The sequence below is a fragment of the Gadus macrocephalus genome, chromosome 17 (genome assembly GCF_031168955.1).
Source record: "Gadus macrocephalus chromosome 17, ASM3116895v1".
Taxonomy (NCBI): domain Eukaryota; kingdom Metazoa; phylum Chordata; class Actinopteri; order Gadiformes; family Gadidae; genus Gadus; species Gadus macrocephalus.
Genome location: NC_082398.1, coordinates 7,179,147 through 7,195,399, shown reverse-complemented (window position 1 = coordinate 7,195,399; position 16,253 = coordinate 7,179,147). Strand labels below are relative to the sequence as shown.

Sequence of the window (16,253 nt, the reverse complement as noted above, 5' to 3'; positions counted from 1 at the left end):
TATAACTCTGGGCCGTGGGGGGGGGTTATGATTTGTTTTATTTTTGGGGGGGGGGGGGAGGAACAGACGTTCAGATCTTGTGTATACACAGCATTGTGTTGGGTCTTAACCGGGGTTGTGTTACGCAGGTTCGTGGGATGTGAACCGATGTCGTGGGCTTAACTTCACGTTGAACAACGTGCTTTCTGATATGTTATGTTTTTAACACACTGCCTAACAACACTAGATGATCATCCCACTGTAGTCAAACAGTCAGACGGACAGCTGGTGAGGAGCATAAAATAACAGAAGTGAACTTATCGAGAGCATAGTGAGAGAGCGCTGGATAGCGAGCCAACGGGAAGCAAGCGCGTCTCAACTATTAATACGTTGACTATTAATAAGCCGAGGGCTGCGTGCCAGTAGAAGCCAGCCTCACCAACCATGGTCCTGGAAGGAGGAGGAACACTGAGTGAGAAGTCAGCCTTTCCACCGCACATCAGGGGATGCTTTAGTTCAATCAACCCCCCCCCCCCCCCCCCCCCCACGCCCAGACCCCCCTGATGGAAAGGGTCGGAGCGGTAATCCCACGGGATCAGGCTGGGATGGGGAAAGTTCCCGGGGATGATTACAGTGGGATTCAGCCTCCTCTCCCCAATGCTGTTGTTTCTCTCCCTGAGTTTGACCTTCTTCTGAATGGCGACCCACTTGTGCAGTTTTTGTTTTTTTTCCGTAGTGTTAAATAATCTTGTTATGACAAGAGTACCAAGAAGGACCATGTCTTAATCACTTATTGATATTAATAACGCTAACAATAACGACTACACACCGGGTCTGTGTCTTACCTCATGGTGATTGGTTGAATGTAAATGCCAGCTCATTGGTTGGCCCTCCGCCGCGAGTCATCCTTTCCCACGGACTTTGACGTCATCGTTCACGAACACGATGCATATCAGAAGTAGGGTTAGGGTTAGGGAGAAGTAATCAAATATATTAAAAATAACGGGACGGCTATCACGTCCGGTATGGAATACAGGTCATTTGAAAAAGATTTATGTGCAGGGGTACTTTATGAAAGCGATAATGTGGTTTAAATATAAGTGCATGCTTTTTTTATTTGTACATGTGAAGTTTCTGCGAATGTAGACTGTGTGCGCGGGTCTCTGTGTGTGTATGTGTGTGCGTATGAGTGCGATGCATGTGTTGATTGTATGCCAACATTAAGATGCCCACTATTTATTTTTAATGGGGAAAAAAACACATCAATGTATTATCGTCATGTAATATCAATATCACAATAAAACAGCAATATCTGTTCATAACGTTGTTTCATCACGTTTTCTGTCCCGGTCTGATGACATCATATGCACTCCTCGACATGGTAATAAAACATCGAGTCAGTCCGTTTTTATCAAAAGGCCTTAAAGCTTTTCTCTGAGTGGCCGGAGGATTCCATTTGAGTCCGTTTTGCTCTCAATCCTAGCACTGTGGAATAACGTTGCGGTGTGTGAGACACAATGCAACTTGTGTGTATGTGTATTTTATCAAGCTTTGTTTTTACACACAATATAACAACTCAATACTGTGTGTCTTGGGCTGCTCACTCTGTGCACGATTTAGATATAACAGATTTTATTTTCAATAGCCTATTGAAATAATTGGACGTTAATACAATTACACAAAAAAACTCCAGTGGCCGCCAGGAATAGAGCATAATATCAACAATATAACAATAACCGAATAAGGCAAAAACATTGGGGTTGTCGTTTGATAACCGATGGTTATCGTATGTGTAATAATGATAATAGCCATTATTAACAATCATGAGTCATTATTTGGAGGATTCACCCACTCAACAGTTTATGACTCAAAATACCATAAATAGAACAATATGGTGCTCCATCCCCCAAAAGTGAAACACAGTTTTGAAGTTACATCATGACATAAACTACAACAAACCAAAGGTTCTTGTATGCATAACCCTCCCAAAATACTGTGTGTGTGTTTGTGTGTGTGTGTCACTCTCTCTCTCTTTGTAAGTGTTTGTGTCCCTTGTAATTGTGTGTCTTTTTGTAAATGTGTATCTCTCACTGTGTGTGTGTGTGTGTGTGTGTGTGTTTGTGTGTGTGTGCGAGCGAGACTATTGTGTCTATTTGACTCCCCCGGCCAGCTTGTCTAACACTTTGGAGCCTTTCTCCATGTACTCCTCCTTGCTGATCCAGAAGGACTCCTTGTCCTTCATGATGTTGGCCAGCACGGCCCCGCCCATGAACACCATGTGCTTACGTCTGGGCGGGTCCTCGATGCGGATCTTAAACTTCTGCAGGGAGAACATGGAGTAGAGGGAGAGAATGGGGTTGTTAGTTGAAACTTTAGAGTGTGTGTGTGTGTGTGTGTGTGTGTGTGTGTGTGTGTGTGTGTGTGTGTGTGTGTGTGTGTGTGTGTGTGTGTGTGTGTGTGTGTGGCATAAGTTTAAAACCATTTTGCAACGGAGAGCGTGTCAGAAGGAGAACAGTTATTTATTTAAACGTTACACAGGCAGTATAGTGTTTTATTGTGTCGATGTTTAATATTTTATTTGACACGGCACGCTTCTATCACCTCCACCCTGAAGCCAGGTTCCCAAGCCCCACCCCTCCCTCTATAAGCCCCGCCCCCCCGTGTGTGTTTGAGTGGCTCCGTATTTACCGAGAGCTTCTGTGTGTCTCCGTCCAGCACGTGCTCCAGGTACAGCTGTTTGATCTCCCTCTCCAGGCGGGAGGGCAGGCCCGGGTACATGGTGGTGCCTCCCGACAGCACGATGTGTCGGTAGAAGTCCGCCCTGCAGGGGGGGAAGGGGGGAGAGGGGGAAGGATGTGGTTTAGCTCAAGTATTACCGGATGGTTGAGTTGCACGTAATCTTTGTTATAGCACGTCTGCGTATGTGTGTGTGTGCATGTTTGTGTGCGTCCATCTGTCAATGGCTGTATGTGTGATTCTTATCGGTCTGCTTGTATCCTTGCCAGAGGGAGTTGAAAAGGACTCAACAGTTGTTGCTTCAGCCCTCTAAGAGACGGAAACATCTCTGTTCTCTCGCCAAGTTGCATAACACTTTCCTGTTTCATCACCACCTGAGGAATTGCCTTCAACAAGGACATATTCTTGTCGTTCTTTTTGCAAATATTTGAGCAGGTACATTTGACTTAATCCTACGATCTGTCTCGTCTGCCATAGATGAGGTGAATGTAAATGAATGAGGTGTTTTATGATGTCAGCATTGCTGCAGCGACAGCAGAAGCTGAACCACCGTTTCTGTGGTTGGATCAAACAGGAAGAGGAAGTCAGAGTCGAGCTCGGACTGAAACATAGACTTCCTTATTTAATCGGACTGCTCATCGACACAAACACAAGCTCAAGACTTTTGAGATTCAATATAATCAAGTGTTTCCATTCTAAGTGCATTCAACAATGTAGATACAACTCAAAAAGTGCAAGAATCATGAGGACATAAAATTAATCAAATAAGCAACTGCTATTCGTTCTACAAGTGTTGGAGCCAGACATGATAGACACCATCATCACATGTCACATGACCAACAACAGCGGTCTAGACCTTATTAATCCCTCTATGTTTGTCTCGGCCATCCACACAAACTAAAAGTCTATGGCTGCAAGCTCATGCAAAACGTCAGACCCATTGACGTTATTCTTCCGAATCTGACCCATGAAGAACCGAAATCCCGCACCAACGACATAATCCGTCCAATTTTTCCGTGATTTCATCCCAAGGGAAAACGAGGTCACGGTTGTCTTACAGTAGAACACAGCTGAGCTGTGGGCCACCCTTAACCAATCACAGTCACACCCAATCAACCAATCAACCAAAACACATCAAGGACCCTGTGTCCGACGGCAGACCGACCTGAGGTCGATGTCGGCGGCCTGGATGGTGTTGAAGAGCAGCTCCGCCACGCCGGCCCCCTCCACGTTGATGAGGTGGGGCTGGAAGAGGGCCTCTGGGGCCCCGAAGCGCTCCCCGCCCACCTTCACCTGCCGCCCGTCTGGAAGCTGGGGGGGGGGGGGGGGAGTAGAACCAGATCGTTAGGAACGTCGGAGAAGGGGTCCCACTGTTGTTGTGCATCATGTTACAGGGTCCGGTATGGAGGTCGGATGGATCGATACGATTGGCTGATGACCTGATCGTCACTTGGTCTAATCAATGGGTTTGACTGGACGGTGCGTAACGGGTAATCAATTACATTATCTTCTCCTTTGGGGACGGCTAAGAGGCCAATTGAGTGTATTAATATTAATACGACTGGTATTGATACCACCAGTAATGTTACTAGGTTTGACGCTTTTTGTGTGCAAATAGTTGGAATTGGAACTGGTTTAAGAAGTGCAACTATCCGTGCGTGTATATATTCCGACGGCGGGTGGGGGTGTGTGGGCGGAGCACCGTGAAGGTCTCCACCAGCACGGTGGTCTCGTTGGCCAGCCGCTGCTCCTGCTCGATGTTGTAGCCCACGTAGCACAGCTTCTCCTTCAGCATGCGCACCGTCTCAAAGTCGGCCGTGTGGTTGAAGGCGTAGCCCCGGAGCAGCAGGAGCTGGAGGTGGAGGTGGTGGTGGAGATGTTAGGGGAGAGAGAGGGGGGGGGGTGGTGTTGGGGTTATGCTTGCATGTAGCAAACGTCTTGTTATTGAAGCCCTTTGATCCCCAGTAGTGCGAGTGCAGGGTTTACTATCATGGAGGTAGAGCTGTGGTCCACCACCTCTGCTGCTGGAACTTCTGAGTAATTAAGTCTTAAAGGCTTTAGCGAGTTACATTAGATAAGACGCAGACATCTTGTATCCAAAGTGGCTTAGAAGTGAGACTGGGAGTGTTCAAAGTGTCAACGGGTGTCGTAACACTCAAATACAGAATGTAATGTTGGAAAAAAAAGAGAAGCCGGTGTGTGTGTGTGTGCGTGCGTTTGTGCGTGCGACCGGACTCACCTTGATCAGGTAGCGTGTGATGTCCCGTCCGGCGATGTCCAGCCTGCGGGTGAGGTGGGGCAGGGAGAAGCCCTCGTACACGGGACAGATGTGGGTCACCCCGTCCCCCGAGTCAACCACCACACCCGTCAGCAGACCTGAGCCGCGAAACACAACCCCCGCACCCTCCGTTTTACACGTGGCCACTCAGTAACTTGAGCTCATACTGTTTGGTTCTTCCAAGGAAAGGGTTATGGAGGATGCATGATGAGGGTGGGGGGGGTTGGAGCGGGGGTCTTACCCTGAGCGTAGAGGGTTAGCACGGCCTGGATGGCCACGTAGATGCCGTGGAACCCGTACGTCTCGAACATGACCTCGGCGATCTTCTGCCGGTTCTTGGTGGGGTTCATGGGGGGCTCTGTCAGCAGCACCTGTGTGAGGAGGGTAGAGAGGACTCACTGTTAGGCTAGCAGCCCGACACCTTGCTGTGTTGTTGTGGCTGGGTCGTCGTTTGGCGCCCCCACATGGTGGCTCTAGGGACTGGCACTCACCAGTGATTTAAATCTGGTCGATTATGATATTGATATTTTGGAATTGATTCTGTTAATTCTGCCCCCTTTTTTTTGTCCAAAGGTGAAATAAATATGAAGGTTAAAGAAATGTGCAAACCATTCCCAACACAGCATGGCAGAAGACTGGGGCTCGCTTGATTAATGGTTCTCAAATAGCTTGATATTCATATTGAACGTATTCACATTGTGTTATGTAAAGTGAAACCAGAGAGCTTAAACTGAACCGCGCCATTTCTGGTTAAGAACTCTGGCAGTGGCCGCTATGCAGGGATTTCTGTGTGGGAAGAATCACTTCCTCATACAACATCAGCCTAAAACAAACCACTTCTACGGCCCTTTAAGATAACAGAACTTCTCCTCAGTGATGGGCTGAACAACTGCAATAGGTTCTTCAACCGGCCCACTCAAGAACCACCCGTGTACCGTCGGTCACAGCGAGGAGGAGGAGGAGGAGGAGGAGGAGGAGGAGGAGGAGGAGGAGGAGGAGGAGGAGGAGGAGGAGGAGGAGGAGGAGCAGCAGCTCCTTACCTTGCAGTCGGGCGGGTTTACGTTGAGGCGCCCGGGGCCGAAGGTGTAGTCCCAGATGTGGATCATGTCCTCCCAGGAGCGCACCATGCCGTTGTCCATAGGGTAGGTGACCTCCAGCATGGAGCGGCACTCGCTGGCCTCGTCGCCCACCATCAGGTCCTGGAGGGGGGCAATGGGGGGGGGAACGGGTCATGGAGGGTTCTAGAACATACCTTACCTCTGGGGGTTGCACAAAAAAAACTTCTTGACCAAATTGGTTTCAATGTTTATGGTATTTCTCTAGTAATAGGTACATAATGGCCCTGGAGAGGGAAGCATGGCGTTGCTTCTTTTGATAACCGGTTCAGACCAGAGATACTGTAGTCTAGGTCCTCCGGCCTCCGGTCATTCAGTCTGTCTGGTCTGAAAGCCCTCTTTGTAAACAGTGAAGGGGCAAAGGCCAGGTGGCCTGGGCATAACAAGTTGTTCATTCATTTGCATTAACATTGTTTGTAACCACTTTACCCAGGCTGAAATAAGGTCTGATGCGTTGCTGTTTAGTCTTTTAAGCAGACGCATCTGCCGGAAGCATCTTGATAGTATTTTGGAGAGAGGGGAGGACATGCAGCAAATTACCACGGCAGGAATCGAACCCTGCTGTAAGGAATGAGCCTTCACGGTACACGCTGTACCCGGTGAGCCACCCAAAGCATCTTAGAGCAATTTCCAGGAAATCATTAAGGGGCAGGTAGGGTCCAGGCATCTCGCTCTAGGAAGCCGTAGACATTTCGGGGATCGAACACCAGTACCTTCGGGCTGGGAGTGGAACCCCTTACATCCTGGCCCCAGATACACACAGGACTGCCTCCATAACTGATCAGTGTGTGGGGAGGGGGGGGGGGGGGGAATCCCCCTAATGAGGGACATCCCCCCCGGTGTGAGTGAGGTACTTAGGGATCAGGGCGTCAGGGTCAGTCACCATTCTGACCGTAACCCGGGCTTAGGGAGGGATTGCCGGCAGGTGTCCAATCAGATTGTCCCGTTCTAAGACCCTTACGCCAACACCGGCTATAGATGAGAGGTGTTAAAAGGTGACTGGGGGGTGGGGGGGTCATGTTAGAGCCGAACCCGCCCGGCTTTGGTAGTCGGTACACCAAGAAGATTGCGGGGATTTAAACCGACTGTTTCTTTCTTCGTATTTCCCCCCCCTCTCTTTTCTCAACGAAACATGACACGTGTTGAGAACGGGTTGTGCAACTGCATCGGAAATACCGAACCAGTTCAGGGCTGTAAAGAAGGATTTATGGTCGATCATTCTCACCTTTGCAATAAGCCTCGACCTTAAGTGGACACCAACAAAAGCTGAATTAACTGTAGGGTCGAACTGATGATATTGATAATCAATAAATCTGAGGTTTATTTTATTGTAATAATAATAATTGGTTATTTGTTGTACATTGAGAAGGACATTGTCTTCTGGCCTAAATAACTAGTTATTTTATTTGAAGATGTATTATGTGTGGACTTGAAAACAGCTTTGTAGCTTAAAGGCACCCAGTGCAACTTTCGAGGCTTAAAAATAAACATTCAATTTCTAGTCTTTTTTACACGTAGTAAGTTTCAATAACTCCATACCATTACATACCGACATTTAAGCAGCAAAGATGAGACGTCGTTGTGTGGTGAGAACTGATACAAAATCGATAACAACAACAATGCCGCCATTTTCTTTATTTTTTGTAACCTACAATAAATAAAGCAGGCTTCCAGTCAATGGAAAAATGGCTTCTCCCCACCGGCGATTGTTGTTGTTTACGATTTTCTATCAGTTCTCACCACACAACGACGTCTCATCTTTGCTCCTTGAATGTCGATATGTAATGGTATGGAGTTATTGAAACTTACTACGTGTAAAAAAGACTAGAAATTGAATGTTTATTTTTCATTGAATGTTTACATAAAGTTGCACTGGGTGCCTTTAAAAACACAACGCTGGTCCCCAGATGGTGTTCTTGGCCTCCACAGATGCCTTCCCCTTATCAGAAAGCATATTTTCATTCAAATGTAAAGCTCATGATGCTGACCTTGTATTGAACGTGTAGTTTTCATTTGATAAAAAAATATTCTAATTCATTTCATCACGTTATTTATACGTTCACTTGAGGCTTAAACTTCTACTCAGTTGAACCTCAGACCTCGAACAACCCACCTTAATCTCAATGTTCCCAACTTTAGTGTTGGAGCGAATGAGGGGACGGCCGACCATAGCAGGGAAGATGTGTTCTGGGAAGTTGGAGCCGGCAAACCCACACTTGACAAACTGGAGAGAGAGAGAGAGCGAGAGAGAGAAAGAGAGTAAAACAGACATTGTGTTTGTGTACAGCAGTTACCATAGTTGTCAGAGGTTCAGGAAAGTTTGTGGCCAACAGCCTATTTATATAGAGGTTCCCTTTTTTTGAGTTGGAGAACTAGCAACTGACAGTGTGACTTTTTTGCCGTTGTTCTTTTTGGCTTAATTTAAGTTTGTATCACTTAGTTATGTTGCATTAGTTATACTGTCTTTGCACTTTTATACTGTCTGCATCCAATTGTCGTTTATTAATTGTGTAGGCCTATTCTATGTTTGTTTTTTTGGTACTTCCTGGGTGCATATTTTGGTAACAACCTAGCCTTTCTGGATAATATCGTCATGGCGACACATACAGCTGTTTGCCTAACTTAACTAGGCCTACATTTGCGCAGTGTCGAGACATGCCCATTGGACTGTGGAGGCATTCCACGATCGGGAGGTGTGTGCAACATTCCAGGCTTTGGGCTCCAGGTACAGCGACTTTAAGTAGGCCTAATTAACACTAATCAATCGGGTTTCATTTCCTTCCTTTTTCTTTTCATGCATCAAACAATTCGAAATGATAACGGACTTCCTTGCGCGTTTGTGTGTTAAGTTTACAGTGATGCGGAAGAGAGGTTTGCAGACGCGACTAAAAAAACAACTGTGAAAACTCTCTTCCTATTTTCTGGCCAATGACAGCGCGCTGTAAGGTAATCACCACCATTTATGGCTCTGTGCACAAGTCCAGGCAGATGTGGGCGAAATATGCCCTAAGAACATTAGGTCCCTATATTCCACGAAACACATAATTCAGCCAGTTCAAATTCAAATATAAAATGTCTTGCCTACATAGAGTGATATGTGAAATCCACTCAGCACGAATGTAGGACAATCATTTCAAAAGTCTTAAGTCATTCGCATCAACAGTCTACCAAGAGTGATCTTAAGTCATTTCCTGGAGCAATGAAACACGCGAGTTATCAAGTAGCTGCAAACGCGATTATGACAGATCATGCGGTCCTCACTTTAATAAGTCGCCTCATTCATTATTCAATTGTGAACCTGCAAGTTACGAGCTCAGGGGTTTGAAAAATAAAGTGAATTGACTTACACCCGTGCCATTGTCACACACCACCACCTTCCTCCCCTGGCTGTCCATGGTCGCTCAAAAGTATGATAGCCTATACTCGGGAGTCCGATTCATGCACCAGCATCAAGCGTACCGATACCTGGGTCTGCTTGCGCTTTTTTGGGAGGAGTTCTCTGCAATTTAAAAGTGGGCGGGGTTACTGGTGACGTCATTCCACTAGTGTGTGTGTTTTTTGTCTTATGAGCAGATGTGAGTTGCGGAACTTTTTGAACTAGAAAGGAGTTTACTGTTGAATTGTACTACGTTCATATATGGCTCACGGTAGCCCCTGGAATTCCTTATTTTGATTTGCTGGAACGTTGTTCAACATGAATTTCTTCTAAGGTTAATAGGCAATGGATAAAGGTAAGTTGAACAAAAAAAAATCCTAAATAGTTGACTGCAACTGACATTTTTTAATTGTGTGAATAACATGAAAAATTAAGTCACATTATGAACATTTTGAAAAAGAAACAAAAATCTTAATAAAAGTGTGCCACAACAACACTGAGCAGATTTTTTATAAAAATAGGTTTATTTACACAAAAAGTTTACAAAATACTCATGTTCAGTGAAACGCAGTGACGTACAACGATGATGAACGGACAAAGGGGAGACCTGGCTGTGGCCGAGTGGAGCTGTTCTCTGAAGAACCGAATAGAGGCCACTGAGGTAAGATGAGAAACCTCTTCACGTCTCCACCTCTCTGTCACTCATTAGTGAGGACGATGATGTCACATCCTTCCTGCTGACGCCTCAAGGAGGCGTCAGCAGGAAGGATGTGATTTCAAAAGGCCTCATTTCAAAAGGCCTTAGCAGCAGTCTTAAACAGGTAGGGTAAAAAAAAAATACTTTCAATGTTAAGGATAGCAGCTTTTTTGAGGGCTGTTGTGTGTTTTAAAATAATCGTTTTAAATTTCAGATTTATCATTGGATTGCAAGAGTAATTTTCACTCATTTAAGGCAGTGATATCATGGATGTGGTGTAAATGATATGAATAAAAAGTAGAATAAGTTTACACAAAGCGTAGTTGTGTGTTGCATATAGAGTGACCCTAGGGAAGGCGATGGCCCGTCAAATGCTGTAGTCAAGTAAATGTCAATCTATCACTATGAACCTCACATCAGCATTAGTATCAACACTTTAAAACTCACCTATCCCAATCCGTGTGTAGTAATATTAAACAATAATACAAAGACTCAAAGGTTTTAAAAGACAACGTGTCAGAAGTATAGTACCCTTGTTTACCTGTCTAGAGTGTGTAGTGTAGTGAGTTGGTGTGTTGAACGGTGACATTTAAGAGAGTTTAAGTGCATGTTGTTCAGCGCAACGACGCTAACGGGGGTTCTTTGGTTTGTTCTCGCGATGTCGTCCGTTCGCCACCACCCGGGTGGCCACGTCTCATGTCTAGCGCGATGAAGCGCGTACATACTATATTTCAGCAGCAGGGGGCGCTGTTTCCACAAGCTATATTTGAGGTTGCCGTCGGATAAATGTTTTCTCGTATCTCCTCGTCGCCCAGTGTCCCTCCACATTCGGCCATCTCATTAGCCTGGGTTGGGGTGGGTGTGGGTGGGGTTGGGGTCGTGGGGGAGGAGACTAATTAAAGTGTGAACAGTAACCGTGACCCTGACCCATGGAGGGACGGTGTGTTTTGCAGCAGTGTCTTCCATTCATAGTATCTGCTCACAATGTCACATTTAAGCGTTCGACTCGGAGGCCCAGGGTGGATCCGAGGTAGCAGCAATGCATGTTGTGATACGGAACCCCTCCACTGACTCCAATGTCAATTGAACCCTCCCTCCCCATCAAGGGGATGGCAGGCGATTCACCGCCAATGGAGCGCATTCGTCTGGTGTGGGCGTGGCGGGTGGTGTGTGTGTCGGCGGAGTCAGGTGACCGGCTACGAGTCGAACTCGCTGTCGCTGCTGACGGAGATGTCGGGCGTGGAGGCGCCGCCGTTGCCACGGCGCTCGCTGCCCGTGCTGCAGTCGCTGGCGCCCGGGCTGGGGGGGGGCTGCGGCGAGGAGGAGGGGGAGGCGGCCAGCCGCAAGCCGGGGTGGCGGTGGCGGTCCTGGTGGGAGCCGTCCGGCGAGCCCTCGGTGGTGGGGAGGGAGGGGTCCTGCTGTAGCCTGGTGTGGGGAGGGAGGGAGGGAGGGGGGGGACGGTTAGAGTGTATTCAGGACCGGTGTGTGTGTGTGTGTGTGTGTGTGTGTGTGTGTGTGTGTGTGTGTGTGTGTGTGTGTGTGTGTGTGTGTGTGTGTGTGTGTGTGTGTGTGTGTGTGTGTGTGTGTGTGTGTGTGTGTGTGTGTGGAGGAAATCCCCAGAAATGAATGGAAATGCCAAACTCCTCTTTGATGTATATGTCTGTCTGTCTGTCTGTCTGTCTGAACCACTCCCCCTGGGGCCCCCTCTGCGCAGACGTACCGGTTCTTGGCGGAGGCGGCCCGGTCTCTCTGCCGGCGGTTCTTGAACCAGTTGCCGACCTGTGTGGGCGTGAGGCCCGTGGCCTGGGCCAGGTGGCGCTTGCGGGACGGGTTGGGGTAGGGGTCCTGGAGGTACCACTCCCGGAGCAGGCTGCGCGTCCTCTCCTGGTGGGGGGAGGGACGGGAACAGAGGGTGAGCATGATGTAGGACGTCCCGCGCGGGGTTCATGGGGGGGGATCTAGTAACTCTGATTCTTCAACCAGTAAGTTAACGTGTAACTTCTTTCATTTTTTTGGACTTGAGGATAGGCTTCTCTTGACGCGCGCGCACATAAAGATTAAAGTACACAGAACTACAGCACACACCTATAGATACACCTACAAGAAATGCTACATCAAATGAATAAAGTGTGTTATTCCTAACAAAAGGTAATCGATAACTGATCATTTCTTTTTTTTTGCATATGGAGCTTCATTTATGCGTCACATCATGTGACTATATATTAATTGTATACTATTAATGAAAACAAATTAATTGTTTTTGTCCAAATCTAACAGCCGAGTGAGGGATTGTCTTCATCAAATGAATAGTAATAATAATAATAATACTATTTTAACAGCACAACCCATACAAGCCGTTACTCATCCATTAAGAGACTTATATTGTTTTTACTGATGGGGTTCCACTGACACTCGTTTTTCTAGTTTAACATCATCCGGTTTTAAAAACGCCTGATAAAAACGACTGTAATGTGAAAAACAGACTCATTGATGTGTACCTGTACTTCCTATAGCTAACACCATGGATCTAATAATCTGTCACAGGTTTGACATAATACCCACACGTGCATTAGATAATGGTCAGGAGCAAATCCCTCACAAAGTAGGCTATTAAATGAAAGCTCAGTAATACTCAGGAACCATTATTCAACCGACCACAAAAGGCAAGCGACAGTTGATATTCCCCCAGGAATAAACCGACAGGATAAATCCCCACTGTGCCTCTGTCAGTCAACAGTTCGCTATAGCACTGTAATTAGTTTCCACAGTGCATTCATCGTTAATGTTGTATTGATTTGCACCGGTTAGTCCCTGCTGAAAATAAACATTTAATCACTAAATTCAATGACTATTAGGGGCCCGCCCCTGTTCAGCAACTGTGTATCGAGGAGCCGCCATCCCTCGGGGCCCCCACAACAATTACTCCTCTTCCATTCGAACGGAGCTAAGCGTCCCACGTTGAAAAGTGGCGTTTAAAGCGATTCTCTAGCCGGTGTTGGACCTTAGAACGGGGCTCAGGGCTTAAATTGCCTTATCCTCATCTTAGATTATATCCACTCCATCAGGATCTTAAGAGCTCAGAGATGATGCGGTTAAGACAAGACACTCTTATATCAGAAAATACAACAGAAATATTGGCTATTATCGTCCGTCTATCCTTAAAGGAAGTTTCGTGCGATGAAACTTCAAACCAATTTCTCCTTTTACGCACAGCCTAATCCTGGCGTGTGTGTTCATCAGCGACAACATGATCACGAAACCGGCCAATAAATCTGATCTTCACAGCGGACAGGGCCCTACCTTAAAACAGTGGGTCTTCTGCTCGCCGTCCCAGATGGTCCGGGGCAGCGGGAACTTCTTGCGGATGCGGTACTTCTCCACCGGGCCAAGGGGCCGCCCGCGGAGCCTCTCCGCCTGGCGGTAGTGCGCGTCCAGCCACAGGTCCTGCAGCTTGGCGTGGGACTCGCGGGTGAACCGGTGGCTCTGGAGGATCTGATAGAGGCCCTCGAAGTTCCCCCCGTGGAAGGCGACCAGGGCCCGTGCTCGCATCACGGACTCCTGGCGGTTGAGGGCCTCCGCCGCCGTCCCGGGCACCGCGGCCGGCAGGGACCACAGGAACCGGCCGAGACGCTCGATGTCCCCGGTCTCCTCCAGGTTCTCGCACACCCGAGCCACCTGCTCGGGGGTGAACATGGGCAGGTGAAACATTGTATGCTTGCTTTTGTTTCAGGGCCTTTTCTTTTATTCATGCGGGGTCTTTTCCCCTCTCCAAAACCTGCAGCAGGTGACGAGCTCCTGATTCCCACGTGCATGCGCGCTACACGGTCGTCTACACACAGTGACTCGGTTACATTCGTTATGGTCGAATCGCTTCTCAGACGGATGGTTTTTAAAATAAGGCGGGAGTTATGCAATCGGACTCCCCCACCTCCTCTAACTCCTCTGCCTCCTCCTCCCTCTCCTACTTTATCGCCTTTCCAGGTATTTGCGCAACAAGGTCCTGCTTCTGCCCCAGCGAGGGCGGCCGTGGCTGTGAGCGGTGAACAAATCCGCTGCTTTCCCGGAGTTTGAGCTGGTGGCGAAGAGAGAACGCCAGAAGTCAACCCGGTATTTATAGCCAGATACAATTAGCATCTCTGCGGTTGTTTTGAGAAGGATTATATCCCCCCCTCCCCATGGCCATTAGCCTCTTAGCGGGGGGTAGTGTGTACAGAGGTGACTGGCTGATCAGCTTGTTTGGCTTAGCCCGGGGATACGAGACTGGATGGGGAGGACCGGAGGGGAGCACGGCATGGCCGGCGCGGACGTTTGATTGGTCCGATCAGATGACCCGGGACCGATCTCACATTAGGCAGCGCTGCTTATACGGAGTCCTAGCTCGCTGCAATGGCTTCTGATCACTGATCGATAATCGGTTATTAGAAGCTGCCTGAGCCTGGCTTTGTGCAGGTCAATTGCTGACATGTAGGCCTTACAAGGATACAATCAAGCATCAGATAGACATATTACAAGTATGGCCTGCATGCTCGAAAGTATAGTTTGTTCTTGTGTCTAGAAACCTACTCAAACATAAGTGTGTGTGTGTGTGTGTGTGTGTGTGTGTGTGTGTGTGTGTGTGTGTGTGTGTGTGTGTGTGTGTGTGTGTGTGTGTGTGTGTGTGTGTGTGTGTGTGCTTTTGGTTGTGTGCGTGTGTGAGTGGTGGGTTTGGGGTTGGGGGGGTTCTTCTAAAACCCTCAACAACACCTCAGACCAATGGACAGCATTAGTAATAAAGCCAGCCATGTGTGCGCGCGCGTGTTCATGCGTGTGCGTGTGTAGCCTTGACTGTGATCGTCCGTGACGACCCGTGGCCATAGGTCACGCAGGGCACGGTGCCTCCGTCTGCAAGGGCATTAATGAACAGTGCGCCTCGTCCCTGATCTCATTTAATCAGTCTTAGACACATTTCCCATTAAGCAGGTTAGCCATCCTATTGGAAGCATACGTCTGCCCGTTCAAACACGGTGTGCGCTTTAATCCGCCCCAAGACTTACTCGTTTAGCACAATGACTTGCATGTCCATCACTTTTTTTTTTTCTTCCAAGAACTTATGTGTTTAGCCGCTTATACCCCTCACTCTGCTCGGTGTGTGTGTGTGTGTGTGTGTGTGTGTGTGTGTGTGTGTGTGTGTGTGTGTGTGTGTGTGTGTGTGTGTGTGTGTGTGTGTGTGCACGTGGGATCAGTATTGTGGGGGGCGGGGGGGGGGTCGAACTGAACTGGGAGTTAAAACACATGTTGTTATGCTACGCTAAAGTATTTAAGATTATCTGTGTGTCTCCATCTGATGCAGGGATACGAGGTTGTAGTCAGGTAACAGATCATGGGGATTTAAGAGGAGGTGAGGACCCCCAATGTTATCCAATCGGTCTGCAGATTAAAAAAACGTTTTCATATGCTGGGTTTCGGCAGCCCCGATCATTTGGGTTAATGAGATTATCTGGATGCCTAGATTCATCATGTTATTGTACAGAGACCCTTAATGTCTGTTTCATTCTTTCACATTTTTGGAACAAGGTAGGCTATCATATAAAGTTTACACGCAAGGTGGGGTTGAGATCAACACGATTTTCAATAACTTTTGTTCAAAATTGAAATTAAAGTAACACAAAAAATATCTGCAAATAAATGTAACAAAAATATTAATCACAAAGGGGAGAGACATTTCTATTTATTGCCTTTTGTATTTGGAATAACAGCCTATCATGAGTTTCAAAGTGCAGGCTAATTTCAACATGCGCTGGAGACAACAACAATTCCCCCCCAAAACACTTCTTATATTGTTAATCTCAGTGGGTTTATATAGACGGTGCAAAGCAACTCACCCTAAACCTAGATTAAATTACAGTCTGATAGGTTGATAGAAAGAGAGGTGTGTGTGTGTGTGTGTGTGTGTGTGTGTGTGTGTGTGTGTGTGTGTGTGTGTGTGTGTGTGTGTGTGTGTGTGTGTGTGTGTGTGTGTGTGTGTGTGTGCGCAGCTTGGTACAGGGGGGAAAAATTGGCACAACAAAGATCATGCTCAGAGATAAGCTGCAC

General features: G+C 47.4%; 3 protein-coding genes across 4 annotated transcripts in view; 1 reads left to right on the top strand and 2 right to left on the bottom strand.

The window, feature by feature from the left end:
- Window positions 1-1,199: 1,199 nt before the first annotated feature.
- zgc:101810 (uncharacterized protein LOC493612 homolog) lies at window positions 1,200-9,616 on the bottom strand. Its single transcript, XM_060076647.1, has 9 exons — window positions 9,456-9,616; window positions 8,222-8,332; window positions 6,034-6,192; window positions 5,235-5,364; window positions 4,955-5,091; window positions 4,418-4,567; window positions 3,881-4,026; window positions 2,668-2,800; window positions 1,200-2,299 (listed from the first exon to the last, which is right to left on the bottom strand). The coding sequence occupies exons 1-9, from the start codon at window positions 9,501-9,503 to the stop codon at window positions 2,129-2,131; spliced, it is 1,185 nt and encodes a 394-aa protein (XP_059932630.1). The 5' UTR covers window positions 9,504-9,616; the 3' UTR covers window positions 1,200-2,128.
- A 369-nt stretch (window positions 9,617-9,985) lies between these two features.
- six7 (SIX homeobox 7) lies at window positions 9,986-14,556 on the bottom strand. Its single transcript, XM_060076650.1, has 3 exons — window positions 13,482-14,556; window positions 11,902-12,065; window positions 9,986-11,606 (listed from the first exon to the last, which is right to left on the bottom strand). Exons 1-3 carry the CDS (start codon window positions 13,887-13,889, stop codon window positions 11,378-11,380), a joined length of 801 nt encoding a protein of 266 aa, XP_059932633.1. The 5' UTR covers window positions 13,890-14,556; the 3' UTR covers window positions 9,986-11,377.
- LOC132475485 (uncharacterized) overlaps window positions 11,297-16,253 on the top strand; it is a 207,291-nt gene continuing 202,334 nt past the window's right edge. For both annotated transcript variants that reach the window (XM_060076649.1, XM_060076648.1), the window contains exon 1: window positions 11,297-11,364. In XM_060076649.1, the coding sequence (XP_059932632.1) occupies window positions 11,312-11,364 (53 nt within the window). In that variant the 5' untranslated portion in view covers window positions 11,297-11,311. The remainder of the gene's footprint in view (window positions 11,365-16,253) is intronic.